General features: G+C 42.7%; 1 protein-coding gene across 1 annotated transcript in view; it reads right to left on the bottom strand.

Moving 5' to 3' along the window:
- The window catches only part of sema3ab (sema domain, immunoglobulin domain (Ig), short basic domain, secreted, (semaphorin) 3Ab), a gene marked incomplete at its 5' end in the record, with an annotated part of 33,693 nt that extends 14,221 nt beyond the window's left edge, over positions 1-19,472 (bottom strand). Inside the window, 13 exon segments of the mRNA XM_084335591.1 lie at positions 1,703-1,744; positions 1,852-1,943; positions 3,029-3,248; positions 3,468-3,612; positions 4,334-4,403; positions 4,526-4,640; positions 6,192-6,334; positions 6,439-6,558; positions 10,214-10,304; positions 12,680-12,799; positions 18,259-18,321; positions 19,313-19,417; positions 19,419-19,472. Coding sequence (XP_084191717.1) covers positions 1,703-1,744; positions 1,852-1,943; positions 3,029-3,248; positions 3,468-3,612; positions 4,334-4,403; positions 4,526-4,640; positions 6,192-6,334; positions 6,439-6,558; positions 10,214-10,304; positions 12,680-12,799; positions 18,259-18,321; positions 19,313-19,417; positions 19,419-19,472 — 1,380 coding nt within the window.
- Between the last annotated feature and the right edge of the window lie 433 nt (positions 19,473-19,905).

Genomic DNA, 19,905 nt, shown 5'->3' with positions numbered 1-19,905 from the left:
ATACGGTATACACATGTTTTTATTGTAAATGTTATTGTAAATAGTTTGAGCAAGTTTGTAGGCTATTTGGTCTGGTTTGTCTATATTTCGTTATTCATATGTCACAATAATTCAGCGCTACATTCATTTAAAACCTTAAAACAATAACTGGGAATGTCAGGAGCTAATTGGTGCAGGTGATCTTGATTAGTTGATCTGTTTTTTTTTCATAGTACCTGCCAAGGGATGTTTGTAACTTGCTTTTCTATCGACATTAAAAACGATATTTTTGGTAGGAATGCTTCTCATTGTTTTTGCGACCCTTTCGGTGCACAAGGTATGGCCAGACTTCTCACAGTCCCCCTAAGAACCTCAAAAGCTACAATATTACCTATATATTTGACATGCAAGTTTGAAAGCACACACACATGCATAACTGTATGAGCACAAACAGTATGCATGTAAACGCATGCATGCAAGTATCGAATTCCACATAGCAGGATTGTATTCCAGCCATTTGAGTCTCAATACCAGACCATTCTTCAGTGACACGACAGCTAGTGTACACACACAGTCACGGGGCAATAGAAGCAGCAAGGAATGTGGACCAACCATCTTGATTGCCTTCCAATACCACTCTATCAGTGCGCCGTAATTCTCTCGTTTTCCCTCCTCCACTTACGATGATTAACTGTTAGCGCTGACACGTTGACAATAGAGATTTGTGTGTCTGTGGTAACAGGCCAATACGTCCTCAGCGGTGTAGCGTCAGTCTGCCTAAAAGAGTGCCTTTGTTCTGCCTCTGCGCCCTGCGGCAGGGTGTGTCACACCTGGTTTGAGAGCTCTCACTCAAGCTACTGGATACGGTCCCACGGGACGTACAGGTAGAGGTGGGCTACGGCCGTCATGTCACTCACTGATATGCCACCGCTGCTGCTTTTTTTGCCACAAAGAAAGATATGCCTTCACTAGCTATGTTCGGCCTCGCTGGGGCTAACCACGGTCTAACATGTGGTTGGGGTTGTGTCTCAATTGTGTTTCTCTCTGTTTCTGCAACTGTGGTGCACCAGCTAAACCCTGACGATATAGTCTCGGCCAGGTTTGACCAGGTTCTAAAGACATTGGAGCCACTCACTGTGTTTCCCAGACAGGCTGTGTTATAATATATTTCTGTATCTTTTTCAACATTACTCTCATTAGTTTATATTACTTTCTGTGTCAGGGTGACACACTTTCCTGTAAGCTTTAACCTAAACCGTTGTTTACCAACACATGGTATGTGATGTAATGACCCCTTGTGCCATAAGTATGCATGCAGGACCCAGATGAGATGGAAAAGGACAGGAGGTGTGTGTGTGTGTGTGTGTGTGTGTGTGTGTGTGTGTGTGTGTGTGTGTGTGTGTGTGTGTGTGTGTGTGTGTGTGTGTGTGTGTGTGTGTGTGTGTGTGTGTGTGTGTGTGTGTGTGTGTGTGTGTGTGTGTGTGTGTGTGTGTGTGTGTGTGTGTGTGTGTGTGTGTGTGTGTGTGTATGTGTGTGTGTGTGTGTGTGTGTGTGTTAAGGGAGGGTGAGAGGTTCAGAGTGTGTACATCACACATGTTTCGTTGAGTTATAGGCCCATCACTGCTGTGATTCTGTGACAGTATGATGTATTTCTCTGTGCGGATATAATGTAAATGTGCATTCCTGATAACTTTTTTATGTAGATAAGAAGTAGGGTCGTTACCTGCTTCGTAGAGAGTTCCATCGCTGTTATGGCTGTGGGCTCCTGTAAGGAAGGATTATGATGAAATTAATCGACGACATTCATCGATACTACAACTTTAGGCTGTTGTACCCTGGAGACAGAGGTCAAGTGATGGGAGAATAACCTACCTTGAAGACGGTCATCTCCTCAAGTAGAACCTCCTCCAGGTCATGCCAGGAGCCTCTGGGAATGGACACCACTTTCAACACCGTCCCCATATCTATAACACAATGACAGCACAAACCTATGTCACTACATGTCTATAACACAATGACAGCACAAACCTACAGTATGTCACTACATGTCTATAACACAATGACATCACAAACATCCTCTGTCACTACATGTCTATAACACAATGACAGCACAAACCTATGTCACTACATGTCTATAACACAATGACAGCACAAACCTATGTCACCACATGTCTATAACACAATGACAGCACAAACCTACAGTATGTCATTACATGTCTATAACACAATGACATCACAAACATCCTCTGTCACTACATGTCTATAACACAATGACAGCACACACCTACAGTATGTCACTACATGTCTATAACACAATGACAGCACACACCTATGTCACTACATGTCTATAACACAATGACAGCACACACCTATGTCACTACATGTCTATAACACAATGACAGCACAAACCTATGTCACTACATGTCTATAACACAATGACAGCACACACCTATGTCACTACATGTCTATAACACAATGACAGCACAAACCTCTGTCACTACATGTCTATAACACAATGACAGCACAAACCTATGTCACTACATGTCTATAACACAATGACAGCACAAACCTATGTCACTACATGTCTATAACACAATGACAGCACACACCTATGTCACTATATGTCTATAACACAATGACAGCACACACCTATGCCACTACATGTCTATAACACAATGACAGCACACACCTATGCCACTACATGTCTATAACACACCTCCATTAGTGCCTGCTTTAATTGTATCACTGACTGAAGAGTGTGTTACAGATTGCAGCAGAGTAGAGCAAGCATACTGAGCCTCAGAACTTCTTGGCTAAGACAGGTGTCCTTTGACTGACCAGTAGATTCCCCTACATGGGACTATGACTCCAGGTGTGCTACATATACACAGAGCCGCTGATACACCAGTGTTAACCATACACACGGCTGCCATTTTGCTCCCATGGAAAGGAACCCAACCTGAGCACGACGTAAGAGCAGAATTGCCGCCATGTGAATATGGTCAACTGTCTCAGATTATGCAGAAGTAGAATATAATTGTGTATGCACCTGTGCCTATGAACATGACATCATACTGGCCATCTTCTGCCTCCACCCTGTCGACCACTATCTGGGTGAACTGATAGTCCACGTCCGTCTTGACTATGATTGGTCGGTTGTTCATGGGGTAGACGGGGTTGAACATGGCAGGATGACTTCGGGCAAATGTGATGACCTCGTCGGGAAGGTCCTTCGTTGAATCAAATCCTCCGAAGGTCTTGCTGGGGCACTGTCAAGAGAAAGGTAGATGTTGAGTAGAAATATAGAGTTGCTTTAGAAACGTCATAGCAGAAAAGTCGGTTCAAGTTATTTCAAACTAAACAACCAAAGTTATTCTAAGACAAGTTTCAGAGACAAGGATTAAGCCTATACCTAAACTTCATCTAGGATTTGTCCTTGATAATGGAGATTCTACGGAAAGCAACGTTATAATCTAGTCTAGACTCACCGTGCCGGGGCGTGGGTAGGGAACACGGCCCTGAAAGGGCACCCACTGATAGTTTGGTCCATCTCTGTGAGCATAAGGACCCAGGAAGACCCTCCTGATGTCTGCCATGCTGTACAGACACACTGCTGAGCCCTTAAAGATGTTACTGCCGGGCCGGAGAGGAAGAGGGAGAGAAGGACGGAGAAGGTAGAGTCAGAAGAGTGTAGCCTGAATACAGTGGATGGCTATGGTTAAGGCCATTATGGTTTCATGGTCCTGCATGGCACTAACAACACAGCCAGGGTTAATACCGTAAAAACAATAATAATAATAATAATAATAATAATAATAATAATAATAATAATAATAATAATAATAATAATAATAATAATAATAATAATAATAATAATACGCTTCATTTGTATAGTGCTTTTCATAAAAGAATTGCAGCCCAAAGTACTTTACAGCAGTAATTTACGTGAAATAGACAGAAAAAAAGCAATGCAGAAAATAACAATACACATATTGATAAGAACAAAACTGACCAAATTGAAACAAATATATACTCACACAGTTCTTCCCTGTTTGATACGCACACAGTTTAACACCTGACAGTCGTTCTTCCTGTTTGATACCCACACTGTTTAAAACCTGACAGTCTTTATTCCTGTTTGATACCCACACAGTTTAACACCTGACAGTCGTTCTTCCTGTTTGATACCCACACTGTTTAAAACCTGACAGTCTTTATTCCTGTTTGATACCCACACAGTTTAAAGGGGGTTAGGGGTTCTATTCCCATTGTGCCAACCATGCTAAATGCATGGCAATGTAAAATACACAGGACAAAAGCTTCCACCCAATAGCACCTTCATTAACCACCTTACCTGGAAGTGGTAAACACTGCGTAGACGATGGGGTTCTTGGGATCCTTTGTGGTCATTAGAAAAACATCCTCTGAAACCAACAGAGAGAGAGAGAGCATTGCATATTAAAAGTGCATTCCACGTCAACAAAACAGCAGTTTGTCTTCATAAACTCCAAAGGCTATTCGTTAAGCAGAGGAAGAAGTCACTCACGCAGTTCGTCAAAGTGCGTGTCTATCCCGTTGAGGCCGGGCACGGAGCACACCAGCCGGGCTTTCAGGAAGGTGGTCCACTTGTTGACCAGACTCCTGTGGCCGCCCAGGTCATTCTGGTGGGGAGATCAATGAATGAATGAATGAAAACTTTATTTAACAGATTGCAGAATGGGTACAATACAGTACGGCTCAATACACACAATTGTTAAGGGGATGCAGACCAGAGAAAGACGTTTGTCTTGTTTACATCAGGGTCCCCCATTTTCAATTCATAGATCACATACAGGTTATCCATTAGACTGAGATATAATGAATGTGCACCTCAAGTCTATTCCGAGAGAGAGAGAGCACTACATGCAGGACACAACACGTCGCCGTGGAAACACAAACATTAATTCAACGGTGATGACGGAACTGGAACGCCAGGATGCCGTTTGTTTTTTAGATGATTAAACAAACAATATCCTGTCAATCATTCAGACTTCCGACGCAACCTTGTTATCATGTCTCGTGACGACTAGATTCATGAAGTGAAGAAAGAAGTACTGTTTGTTTCCATACAGTACTACATGTACTGTGTCTGTGTACCTTGTTGTGTTTATTTTGCACTAGACACACGCACGCACGCACACACACACGTGCGTACGCACACACACACACACACACACACACACACACACACACACACACACACACACACACACACACACACACACACACACACACACACACACACACACACACACACACACACACACACACACACACACACACACACACACACACACACAAAGATGCATAGCCAGAATGCTGGCTCAGAATGGAAAATAAAGCCATCCAGTTCAGTATTGATTTACGACAGCCTGTAAGGATGTGCCCCAAATATGCACATACAGTAGCTAAATTAATACGACACACTGCAGAATAGATGGATTGTTTTGTGTCGAGCCAAGCAGCGGATTCCTGACATACTGGGGAATGAGACTGTAATGGAGGAGGTGCGATACACAGCAAAAAGCCAGGGTGGGGTAGATGGGGGCTGGAGTCTCTATTCACTGTTCCACCGTCAGTTCAGTACATTTCTTTCTAATGAATGGGGGTGGGATTTGGAGAGTGAAAGCTGATATACTGGACCTGGTGCTTTGAGAGAACTTTTCCCCCTAGAGCTGGGTGGTACAGCAGACGCCAATCTGTGCCAAAGCCTGGCATTAGGATAACAGTGCTGCCATTGATATCCCCTTGTCTCTCAGGCATGGATGACATTTAAAACATCTCTCTCCGGTTTCTGTCTTGGAAGGGTAACCATACCAAACACAACAGAGCACTCTCATCTCAGGGCTAAATATAACCAGAGATAACAGCTTATGAAAGCTGCCATTATGGGTGCCACTCACTCAGACACTCATCAAGTGTTTTTCCAGATACAGAAGCTATGCATGTGTGTGCGCGTGGTAGTGTGTGTCTGCAAGCAATCGCATGTGTGTGTGTGTGTGTGTGTGTGTGTGTGTGTGTGTGTGTGTGTGTGTGTGTGTGTGTGTGTGTGTGTGTGTGTGTGTGTGTGTGTGTGTGTGTGTGTGTGTGTGTGTGTGTGTGTGTGCAAGCATGTGTGTGTGACTGTGTGTGTGCGTGTCTGTCTGCAAGCATGCACACGCGTGTGTGTTTACCTTGCAGATCTGTCCGATGCGAGCATGCGTAGCCTTCCCTGCATGCTCTCCGTCTATTGCATTCTCTCTGAAGAACAGGTAGACCTTGTCGTCCTCTGGGTTGTCACTCTCGGGTATCTGATGGACGCTGACAAATCGGGGATCTGATAGAGAGTAGAGATGCGTTATTGGGAGTTACATACATAGTACAGTACATGAGAAAAATTGTCAAAACAGTGAGGTGAATCATTAAGCGGTTGCTCTTTACCATTCAACCAGCGCGAGTCATGCTGCTCAGTCCTGATTGGATGATGCTGGCCCAGGGTGCGGAAGATGGCAAAGTCCCGCCCCATGAAGTCAGCCGACGTCCCCGAGTACAGCTCTCCATCTGGAGGGGAGGGAGAAGAGGAGGGTTAGCAGAACTACAGGGCAAGAGGGATACATTTGTTCAATCAGGGGTTCAAAAACATTATCATATGAGAAATGTATTCCCTTTGCTCTGTTGTTCCAGGGTCATTCAGATTCACATCCAGAAATGATTACGTTGTTCATAGCCCACAGACAATTGTCTTTGATGACAGCTCGTTGAGAGACAAGGAAAACAAATAACATTAAAAACAACTAACAGGAGTATCTGTTGGACAGGGTTGACGCTGTGTCTGTCTCTGCCAGACTTGTGTCCACATCACCAACCACAAAGCTGTTGTTTCTGCAAAGGCGCGATTACATTAGGTTCTAATAAAAAGACCTTCTGTCAAATTCCTATCCATTCATTGACTGATCCGTGTAGTGCCTTACTGTTTTTGTTAGATATTGCTACTCTTGCCATGTGGGGACCCCCCAGAAATAGTCCGACAATCCCTGGATCCTGCCCCATGTAGCTTAAGAGACCATCCCTGTCCTACTCTCTGAATGTACTGTCTTGTCCTGCTGTGCCTTTTTGTATTTTTGTATTTGTGTATTTTATATTAGGACATTGATTTTAAGCTTTGATTGTACAGCACTTTGGTTGGCTCTTGTGCTTTTAAACGTGCTATATAAATAAATTACTTGACTTGACTTGATCCCTGGGTCCATGTAGCTTAAGAGACCATCCCTGCCCCATGTAGCTTAAGAGACCATCCCTGCCCCATGTAGCTTAAGAGACCATCCCTGCCCCATGTAGTTTAAGAGACCATCCCTGCCCCATGTAGCTTAAGAGACCATCCCTGGGTCCATGTAGCTTAAGAGACCATCCCTGGGTCCATGTAGCTTAAGAGACCATCCCTGGGTCCATGTAGCTTAAGAGACCATCCCTGCCCCATGTAGCTTAAGAGACCATCCCTGGGTCCATGTAGCTTAAGAGACCATCCCTGGGTCCATGTAGCTTAAGAGACCATCCCTGCCCCATGTAGCTTAAGAGACCATCCATGGGTCCATATAGCTTAAGAGACCATCCCTGGGTCCATGTAGCTTAAGAGACCATCCCTGGGTCCATGTAGCTTAAGAGACCATCCCTGGGTCCATGTAGCTTAAGAGACCATCCCTGGGTCCATGTAGCTTAAGAGACCATCCATGGGTCCATGTAGCTTATGAGACCATCCATGGGTCCATGTAGCTTAAGAGACCATCCCTGGGTCCATGTAGCTTAAGAGACCATCCCTGGGTCCATATAGCTTAAGAGACCATCCCTGCCCCATGTAGCTTAAGAGACCATCCCTGGGTCCATGTAGCTTAAGAGACCATCCCTGGGTCCATGTAGCTTAAAATACCATCCCTGCCCCATGTAGCTTAAGAGACCATCCCTGGGTCCATGTAGCTTAACATACCATCCCTGCCCCATGTAGCTTAAGAGACCATCCCTGGGTCCATGTAGCTTAAAATACCATCCCTGCCCCATGTAGCTTAAGAGACCATCCCTGGGTCCATGTAGCATAAGAGACCATCCCTGGGTCCATGTAGCTTAAGAGACCATCCCTGGGTCCATGTAGCTTAAGAGACCATTCCTGGGTCCATGTAGCTTAAGATACCACAGGCTAAGGCCCCATGTAGCTTAATAGACCACAAGCTAAGGCCCTGTGTAGCTTAAGAGACCACCGTCTAAGGCCCCATGTAGCTTAAGAGACCACAGGATATGATACAACAGGCTAAGGCCCCATGTGGTATCATGGTGGCAAGGTCCAGGGTTCGATTCCCACTTGGGGACCAGGTTGCCACGTTGCCAGGTACCCAAGTGGGGTATCTCCTGGGCCTTTCTGTGTGGAGTTTGCATGTTCTCCCTGTGTTCGCAAGGGTTTCCCCTCCCGATAAGATAAACCCAATGGAAAAACATGCAGAACAGATCGCTAACACTGTCCCTGACGAAGATGGACAGGAGCACTTGGATTGGTCCCCGGGCGCGGCCCCACGCCACAGCCCATGTCTGCTCCCAGCTGGCCTTGGGGGGAAGGACGACGGGATGGGTCAAGCGCAGAGACTAATTGAATCTGTGATGTGTGTGTTCTTGTGTGTGCTGCCCATCGCATGTGTGTGTGTCGCTGCATGACGACATTGTCAATGTGTCATGCAATAAAGACTTCTTCAAAAAGTCCAGTTTATTATATGTAGCTTAAGAGATGACAGGCTAAGGCTTGCATGTCTGGTTGTGAGACCTCCGGTGCTCCGGTGGCCCAGGTGCGAAGTGGGTGGAATTATTGGGGGACTTAGCAGCACAGGTAGAGCTGGAGTCCTGACAGAACACCAGCTGCCAGAGACAATGACTGACGTGGCAAACATCAGGGGTGTGAAATCCACATTAGCACGGTGAGAGCAGACAGAGAGGAATGAGAGGAGGAGGACAGACGGGGGAGAGGTGTGGGAGTACATAATAATGTGGGTGAGAGAAAGGAGAGAGAGAGGGGAGGGGAGATGAGGGGTGATGGGCTGGAAAATGGCCATCTGTTAAATGGTGATATAACAGAATTAGGACTGTTTAACAGAATATGACTATATAACAGAATATGACTATATAACAGCATATGACTGTATAACAGAATATGACTGTTTAACAGAATATGACTGTATAACAGAATACGACTGTTTAACAGAATATGAGTGTATAAGAATATGACTGTATAACATAATATGACTGTATAAGAATATTACTGTATAACAGAATATGACTGTATAACCGCATACAGTATGACTGTGTAACAGAATATGACTGTATAAGAATATGACTGTGTAACAGAATATGACTGTGTAAGAATATGACTGTATAACAGAATATGACTGTATAGCAGAATATGACTGTATAGCAGAATATGCCTGTATAACAGAATATGACTGTATAACAGAATACGATTGTAACAGAATATGACTGTATAACAGAATATGACTGTGTAACAGAATATGACTGTATAACAGAATATGACTGTTTAACAGAATATGACTGTGTAACAGAATATGACTGTGTAACAGAATATGACTGTATAACAGAATATGACTGTGTAACAGAATATGACTGTGTAACAGAATATGACTGTGTATCAGAATATGACTGTATAACAGAATATGACTGTGTAACAGAATATGACTGTATAACAGAATATGACTGTGTAACAGAATATAACTGTATAACAGAATATGACTGTTTAACAGAATATGACTGACCATAAGAAGGCAAGAGAGAGCAATGCCACCCTCACATGGCCCTTTCTCCGTTAAATAAATAGGGGCTTCAATACAATGGAGAAAGAATGTTCAAAGAAGACTGAAAGTGTCGGCACCCATACACACACACGCCCAGTACTCCTTAGAATAGAAATAGAGTTTATAGAGCTGCCAATGAGGGGTGTTCTAGAGTTGTACTCCAGTAGTAAATACAAACTACAGAGCAGTGCCCCTCGTAATAACTCACACATGCCCAGTCCTGTTATTCACGCTTCCTTAAAACACTCTATATACAGTATTCCGCTGAAATGAGGTGACGATGAAAGCCGCTGCTACTCCCATGGTTTTATAAGAGCGTGCGCTCAGACTCACTGAGGGGGGGGGGGGGGGGGGGGTTTAGCAGCGAGACGTACCGATGAGCATGGAGGCGGTGAGCAGCTTGGGATCGTAAGGACTCTTCCCTCGGCCATTCTCCACCGGAGACTCCAGCCTGAACACGTTGTCCTGGAAACACAATAAGAGCAAAGCCTTTACATGGCTACACATTGAAGTTGAAGGTGCCATTATAATGCATGATTTATCCAAGGTTTAATAATAATAATAATAATAATAATAATAATAATAATAATAATAATAATAATAATAATAATAATAATAATAATAATAATAATAATAATAATAATAATAATAATAATAATAATAATAATAATAATAATAATAATAATAATAATAATAATAATAATAATAATAATAATAATAATAATAATAATAATAATAATAATAATAATAATAATAATAATAATAATAATAATAATAATAATAATAATAATAATAATAATAATAATAATAATAATAATAATAATAATAATAATAATAATAATAATAATAATAATAATAATAATAATAATAATAATAATAATAATAATAATAATAATAATAATAATAATAATAATAATAATAATAATAATAATAATAATAATAATAATAATAATAATAATAGATCTAATTTAATAGCGCTTTTCCTAATGATCACAGACACTTTACAGAACAAAACAAACAATACAAACGTTTTAGTAGAGACAATTTTAAAAATTTAAATAATATAAAAATGTGAGAGAGGAAGGAGTTCAACTAAGGCTTGAAAGCAAGGGTAAAAAGGTGGGTTTTGATGTCTGATATTATCGGCCTACCAATATTATTGGCCGATATCGGCATTAAAATGTGATATCGGAAAATATCGGTATCGTTTTTTTTAATTTCTATAACCTTTATTTACCGAGGCAAGCAAGTAAGAACAAATTCTGATTTTATTTATTGTCAAAAGTATGCATAATGTTGTGTTAATTCCACAACAAGAGATATGTAATGTTAATTACCTGAAATTATTCTGTTTTTGGGGGGGAGGGGGGGGGGGAGGGGAACCCTGCATATATCGGTATCGGTTGATATCGGTATCGGAAATTAAGAGTTGGACAATATCGGTATATCAGTATCGGTAAAAAAGCCAATATCGAGCAGAGTGATTTTTTTAAATGATGAGAGGGTGTCTGCATGACAGATATGGTTGGTTTCCACTGAAAGACTGCATTGTCCTGTTATGGTGTAGAGTAGCATGTGAAAAATACCAGAGATCACAAATACACTCCTAGAGTAATTCACTCTTTGCAGGCACTAAAAGAAATTAGCACTTTCATGAAGACGAACTGCTGTTTTGTTGGTGTAGCTAGAATGTGCTTTTAATATGCCTTTGCTCTGTCTCTTGTTTTTGTTTAGGCACAAAAAACATAGCTACTCAAAACCCACAGTAGTAGTCAGTAGATAAGACTATGTTTACTTCTATACACACTGTATACAGTAATAAGATAGGATAAGATATGTCTAAAGCAATTAATCTCAGCCTATGCTATGACGTTTTCTACCGGATTTAACAGGAGAGTCAGCAGATTAATTACTAGTGGTAGGGTACAGTCTGCGTAGATGGCTATTCTAAGAGATGTTTCCCCTCTGTAATCGTCTGAAAATTGTTGTCTAATGAATGGGAAACACAGATTTGTAAGTCTGACTCAGTGGGTTTTGGAGGAGGAAAGAACAATTTCCTTCTCTATACATAAACACACAAACACATGGGCACACTTGCACACACACACACACACACACACACACACACACACACACACACACACACACACACACACACACACACACACACACACACACACACACACACACACACACACACACACACACACACACACACACACACACACACACACACACACACACACACACACACACACACACACACACACACACACACACACACACAGCAGTTTCTTATTAAAATGATGAATTGTTGAGTGTCTGGACTATGAAACCCTGTGTTTAATTTTCCACCTCATTTTGCTGAGTGAATAAGAGCAGTTTTCATGAAGTGGGAGAATGTGCTCACCCTCCACACGTCATTCACAACTTCAAATCAAACATGTAACTTGAATCAATCATCAGACTTCATAAACTGCTGCCCCTATTCCTTCAGTATACTAATACACATTTGTTGTAATATTCTCCTAGATTAGAGTGTATATTTGGCTCTTTAAAAGTACACTTGAAATGTAAAATAGAATAAATTAAATCAAATAAAAAAACATGACTTAGGGTAATACAATATAATAAGTTCAAATAAATATAAATACATCTATAATAAATGAATAACAAGGATAATAATATATAATAAAATTATAACAAATCCAAATCCAAACTGCAAATTAACTCGCACACTCTGATTGCTGTGCTTTTCATCATACAATCATTTCCATCCTCTCATTTTTAACAGTGACCAAGGAGACGATGTGAGAAGAATCAGGAGTGTGTTTCTGTACCTCGAGTCTCTTCCCCACCTCCAGGTAGACACAGACCGGATGGAAGGCCCCTGTCCCGCACACATACAGGTGGGTCTGGTTGAATGGCTGCAGCACCTTGACGAAGTTCGAGCACTCCCTCTGAAGGACAGGCATAGAGACGGAGAGGAGGAGATTGATCTATTTGTCTTCATCCTTAGTGGTTAAACAGTATCATGAATGGTAAAGGGTGCATTTATATAGCACTTTACAATTTGTTCCTCACATTGTACCCATTCACTCACATATTCAAACACCGACGGCAGAGGCAGCCATGCAAGGTGCCAACCTGCTTATCGGGAGCAGTTAAGGGTTAAGTGTATTGCTCTTAAGTGACTTAAGTGTCCTCGCTGCCCGGGAGGAGCTGGAACCGAACCGGGATCCTCCGGATTACCAGACGACTACGAATTTGAAGTCGGCATGGTCTTTTAATGTGCTGAGTATGTTTCATGACCGTATAATCTATGAGACCCAAAACCAAACATATCCTGTCAAAAATAAAAGAGACTTTTTGGAGATAATTTGATCTGACAGCAGTCTCATGCTCTTTAGCATTCAATTCACTCATTTCCTGCTCGGCAATGCAGGAGTAGGGGATACTCTTTTATTTTCCGTTGCCTCTCATAAATAATAGTGATCATTAGTGTCATGGCTGTTCCCAGGCCTGGCGTGACCAGTTCCAGTCCATTTGGGTCAACAGACAGTGGTGAAGTGAGTGAGACCATGCGTTGCTGGCCAGACAAACAGTCCAGACCTCAGAACAAACAGCTAGAGAGAGGGACAGAGAGCTCAGTCCTACTGTACATATACTGTACATTTACTGTAAATCTACTTTACATCTGTACATCTACTGTAAATCGACTGTACATCACCAGAGAACGGCCAACTGCACCTCTAGATTAGATGGCATGCTGCTGTCTAATAATTCTATAAATAACCTTGTGATCAGATTATGAGTTTTTCCCACTGTATTTATCGTTGTGAACTCACTGACCTCCGTCTCTACATACTGACCTCTAAGCGTGTATGGACATGTGTGATCCACTGGGATCCATTGGGATTGCTGTGCAAATCATGTTGGAGGGAGGTACAATGTAAAATAAATAAATAAATGATGACAATAATAATAATAATAATAATTATTATTATTATTATTATTATTATAATAAACCACAAAATAGTCACCCACAAAGTAGAGCACTCAGGGCAATTATTTGTGTTAACTTCACATAACCCCATCTGGGCTTACTGTCGGTACTGTGGAAGTATGCTGCTGTTTGTGTTTGTGTTGTCTATGTGTGTGGTGTGTGTGTGTGTGTGTGTGTGTGTGTGTGTGTGTGTGTGTGTGTGTGTGTGTGTGTGTGTGTGTGTGTGTGTGTGTGTGTGTGTGTGTGTGTGTGTGTGTGTGTGTGTGTGTGTGTGTGTGTGTGTGTGTGTGGTGTGTGTGTGTGGTGTGTGTGTGTGTGTGTGTGTGTGTGTGTGTGTGTGTGTGGTGTGTGTGTGTGTAGGTGTGTGTGTGTGTGTGTGTGTGTGTGTGTGTGTGTGTGTGTGTGTGTGTGTGTGTGTGTGTGTGTGTGTGTGTGTGTGTGTGTGTGTGTGTGTGCTTGTGTGTGCTTGTGTGAAATGTACAGGTTTTGGGAGCAAAGAGCAATGAGCGCGTCGGTCATGGACACTCCCATCGCACTCCGTCAGCACGTGTCTGAGCGGACCTGACCTCAACTGAAAAATGAACATGATCACACATGAAAAAAATAAAAGGTAACAAAGTAAAACAGAGCCGGCGATTATGCATGACTATGTTTATCTGGCTTTAGTAGTGTCAGCAGCGGAAAGCAGCCTCTCTTGTGTAAGCTGTTGTTTTCATCTCAACAGCTGTCTTTCTTTGGTTTTAAAGCCGCTCGCGGCCGGCTTATCCTCGCTCCATGTTATGGCAGCGATAACACAACTATGTATTATGGGTCATGTATATATCGTGGTTGGACAGTTAGAACAGCGATGCACCTCCAGCGGGTCTGGTGGAGCAAAAGCAGACATGTTGTCCCTCCTCTTCTCATGAGCTCACAGTCCTACCTTTTGTCCTCCTATCTATGTTAATCTCTCTCTCTCTCTCTCACTCTCTCTATCTCTCTATGCACCTCTCTCTATCTCTCTATGCCACTCTCTCTATCTCTCTGTCACTCTCTCTCTCTCTATCTGTCTATGTCACTCTCTCTATCTCCCTGTCACTCTCTCTCTATCTCTCTATGTCACTCTCTCTATATCTATATGTCAACTCTCTATCTCTCTGTCACTCTCTCTCTATGTCACTCTCTATATCTCTCTGTCACTCTCTATCTCTCTGTCATTCTCTCTCTATGTCACTCTCTATATCTCTCTATGTCACTCTCTATCTCTCTGTCACTCTCTCTCTATGTCACTCTCTCTATATCTCTATGTCACTCTCTATCTCTCTGTCACTCTCTCTCTCTATGTCACTCTCTATATCTCTCTATGTCACTCTCTATCTCTCTGTAACTCTCTCTCTATATGTTACTCTCTCTATCTCTCTATGCCACTCTCTCTCTATCTCTCTGTGTCACTCTCTCTCGCTATTTCACTCTCTCTTTCTATCTATGTCACTATCTCTCTCTCTCTCACTCTGTCCTCTCCCTCCTCCCTCCCTCTCTCTCTCTGTCCCTCTCCCCATCCCCCCTCATTATCTCTGTGCCCCTCTCCCCCACTCTCTCTCTTTCTTTCTCTCCCCCATCTCTCTCTCTCTCTCTCTCTCTCTCTCTCTCTCTCTCTCTCTCTCTCTCTCTCTCTCTCTCTCTCTCTCTCTTCTCTCTCTCTCTCTCTCTCTCTCTCTCTCGCTCTCTCTCAATTCAATTCAAAGGGGCTTTATTGACATGGGAACATATGTTTACGTTGCCAAAGCCAAACAAAACAAAGCAAAACAATCAAACAGAGAAATCTGAAAAAAAAATCAGTACAGTACCGAATTCTCCCCACCCCCCCCCCCCCCCCCCCCCCCTCCCCTCTCCTCTCTCTCTCTCTCTCTCACTCTCTCACACTCTCTCTCTCTCTCTCTCTCTCTCTCTCTCTCTCTCTCTCTCTCTTCCTTCTCTCTCTCTCTCTCTCTCTCTCTTCTCCTCTCTCTCTCTCTCTCTCTCTCTCTCTCTCTCTCTCTCTCTCTCTCTCTCTCTCTCATCTCTCTCTCTCTCTCTCATCTCTCTGTCCCTCTCTCCATCCCTCTCCGCCTCTCTTGCTTCGATCCTTTGACACAAAGACCACCCTTCAGGGTTTCCCCATTCATCCATGCCGGGATGTTTACAGAAAACACACAAACACAAAGGACTTTATGGCCCTTCATCAGGCCTATAGAAAGGCAGAGGAAGTTGACCCTGTGCGACCATAGCCCGGGTGGTGAACTGGGTTTCAGATTCCAGTCCGTTGCTTGGACCCTATCGGACATGGGAGTCGTAAGGAGCCAGGAGGAGGCCTGGAACACTGTCTCCAGGAGTATTAACGTGTTGCAAAACACACACGTGTTACAAAACACAACACGGGCTGCTCCTTCTCATCTCCTCACCTCCTCTCTGCCAGGAGGCAGCCCTTGTCTTGCTTGCCATCCACTCATCGGAGGATGACTGAGCGCAGACGGCGCTATATACAGTAAATGAGATCTGGATCTTAAATGCCATAAGATTCTGTACAAAGGCAATAAACCAGGATGTTTTTTTCAGATCCAGCTTTAGCGCCAGTTTGTCAAGCGCACATTGTTTTTTATGGAACACAAACACTAAACAGGTGACTACAGTATAGATATTAAATGCTCCTGATAAGAGCTCACTGTGTACGTGCAGCGCTTTCCCCCGCGGGTCAAGCCCATTAGGGTACATTTGCAATGGTTTGATATTGTACAGTATATAAGTGATTAAGTTTCAAGTTCAAGTTTCTTTAATAGTTGTCATACAGAAGTACAGAATACTTTTATACAAAATGCTTCTTACTGTTTACGCTTCCAGAGACTGTGCAAGACAAGATAAGTATGAAATAAAATAACATAGTATAGCATGTAAATTAGAAGTAAAAAAAAATGAGGTCACAGTGTTCAGTATAGGACATATGTACAATGTTCGATGCAGAATAGACATAACTGAGTTACCATATAATATACAATACTATGCAGTGTTACTAATATACAATACTATATAGTGCAAGGCAGAAATGGGATGAGGTGCAATTTAGGTACAATTTACAGGTTTCTACTGTATCTTGACCAGGGGATTATGATCAGATTTATATGATCAGCCAGTGCTCTGTCCATGTAACAGATTTCATAAACCACAAAGAGCAGAGCTCAACTCAGATCATTAACCATTTCACTACCACACCTAACAATGGGTTAACCCTTTCACTGCGACAATACAGAAGGTTAACCCTTTCACTGCAACACGACAAAGGGTTAACCATTGGGCCCGCTGTAGTTCCCATGGATTATCTGGATCCCAAATCCCATTCATGGGGTAATTCAAAACAATTTGTCCTAAAATGTAAAGACATACATTGAGATGACATTGAGGTGCTGGCCTTGCACCCGTTATTCAGTCAAATACTACCTTGATAAAAGAGAAAAACATTAAAAGTAGGGATGTCCGATATTATCGGTCGATATTGGCATTAAAAATGTAATATCAGAAATTATCGGTATAGATTTTCAATAATTTTTTTACTTTATCTATTTTCTTTACATTTAATTAACCATTATTTACCCAGGCAAGCAAGTAAGAACAACTTCTTATTTAATTTATTGTCAAAAGTATGCATAATGTTGTGTTAATTCCACGACAAGAGATATGTAATGTTAACCTCTTCCACCCGTGGAATATTTTCTGAAAATCCGCCTAAAATATATACCTAGGTAATGGAATATTGCTCCACTTCTACAAGGCTCATTTGCATATTTCTATGTCAGAAATATTGTGTCTATTACTAGGCTCGCTTAAATTGTGATTGAAACAAAGGAGAATATGAATTATGATTTTTCTTTGCATCTTTGACAGTGAATAACACCATGCTAATAATGACCAAACATTAAAAACTGCCACTGATCTCGTTCAGTACCTTCTTGAGATCATGTGTACAAAAAAAATCTAAGGAAATTAATAAAGGGAAGATGATTAAACAGAAGGTTGTATGTCATGTATGTCCATATGCCATAAATGTCATGATGTCATGTATGTTGTGTATGTCATAAATGTCACTATGAATTGAAAATGGGGGACCCCTGATGTAAACAAGACAAACGTCTTTCTCTGGTCTGCATCCGCTTAACAATTGTGTGTATTGAGCCGTACTGTATTGTACCCATTCTGCCCCATCTGTTAAATAAAGTTTTCATTCATTCATTCATGATTCAGTTTTTTGGGGGGGGAACCCTGAATATATCGGTATCGGAAATTAAGAGTTGGACAATATCGGTATATCGGATATCGCTAAAAAACCCAATATCGAACATCCCTAATTAAAAGTGAATGTGTAGGTGAGGAAGAGTGCGAAGAAGAGGTGGTTCGTGTTCTCACCGAGAGGTCCTTTCCTGCCCACTTGCATTCGTCTCGTCTCGTGGGAGAGGCCGGCCATGGAATCTGTGGCAGAGACATACAGTACAGTGACACCGTGTTCAGAACATGAGCCCTCCTCGAGCCAGACTCACAGAGCAGTACATCAGAGGCAACGGGAATCCATGGAAACGGGAGAAAGTGAAAGGTGGTATGATGGGATGAGGGTGTGGTGTGAGGGGGGAGGTGGTATGCGTAGATGCATGTGCGTATGATGGGGGTGGGTGGGTCGGGCGGGTTAGGGGGTCACAATGCGATTTGTTCTCCACTTTGTTTCCGTTTACTCCATTATTCATCCAGGTGCGCGGAGAACGGCTAGCATGCCTGGCGCAGCGTGTGATCCTGTGCGACCAGCTTTGGTCTGAAATATTCACGAGGTGCTTTTCTGTAGAAACAGAATCCCTGGATACCTGAGCCATGACCGGTACTCCTGGATGAAGATACACGTGAAGTCCAGATACTCAGGATTCAGGGTGTTAAGTGTAGTCAGACATACAGATAGATAGACCGACTGAAGGGTGGATGGATGGATGGATAGATTTAGACAAACAGACATGAATAATAGACATATAATAGATAGTTGGTACAGTCCATCACATTGTGGAATGATGGGTCCCCTCCCCCCCTCTCCCAGTCATGTTCAACCCCCCCCCCCATTACCCTCCCCCATCCATTCACCTTTTGTCTCCTCACCTTCAACCCTCTCCAGCTCCCCAACCCATGTTTCCCCCCTCCTCCTCCTCCTAACTCACCGCCCCCCCCCCCCCCCCCCCCACCCCCCCATCTCCTTGACTCCTCCAATCCAATCGTCCCTCTCACCTGGACACACCCATCTTCTCAGATCAGCGTTTCCCTTGTCCTCCAATTAACCCGTTTATGAGACCCCGCGGCCAGGGGGTTTCACCAGGTCGCTCAAGCCAATTCTCCTGGGTTGTAAGCTAAATAAACCCTGTTAACCACGTCCACATTTTGTCTGACTACATCCTTACTCATGTTATATGCCTCTACAACGTCTTACCTGAGCACGGTCCTTGCTGATATTGAGGAGGTTGAAGGAGAAGATATGGTCCTTGGCTCCCACCACCAGCCTGCCTTTCTCCTCATCCAGCAGGAAGGTGTGGTAGGGCTGAGCTGTTGGCCAGACCCTCAAACGTCACCAGGTTGTTTGATTCCAACATCTCTGGAGAAGAGAAGCGCGGAGGGGGAGGAGTCAGCTAAATATCACTATCATTTGGTAATCCTTATAGTCAATTTAGAAGTTAAAATACATAGATGTATGTCCTATTAACTAGTGTTCAAACTATCTCGGATTCCTATGACCAGAGATTCACCTCTTGTATCATTAGTCTGCTACCCGATACTCAGCCGTACAATACACTACCATTGAGAAGATCACTGCTCTATGCCTCGGGGTAGACAAGGGAGAGGCCAGGGAATGTTAGACATCTGTTTTGGTTGTAGCCATGCCAGCCTGACAGCACTCTGTATCCTTTATTGAGCACATGTCCCTTCACTCTGTCTTTTCAAACATCTTAAATTAATTAAAGGTGCTACACAAATAAAGGGTATGACCCGCCCGCTCCATCTCCCAAATGTAGAGGGATTTGAGCG

Source organism: Notolepis coatsorum (genome assembly GCF_963971535.1).
Source record: "Notolepis coatsorum genome assembly, chromosome: 18".
Lineage (NCBI taxonomy): Eukaryota > Metazoa > Chordata > Actinopteri > Aulopiformes > Paralepididae > Notolepis > Notolepis coatsorum.
The sequence above is the reverse complement of the archived record's forward strand: the minus strand, read 5'-3'. Positions and strand labels throughout refer to the sequence as shown.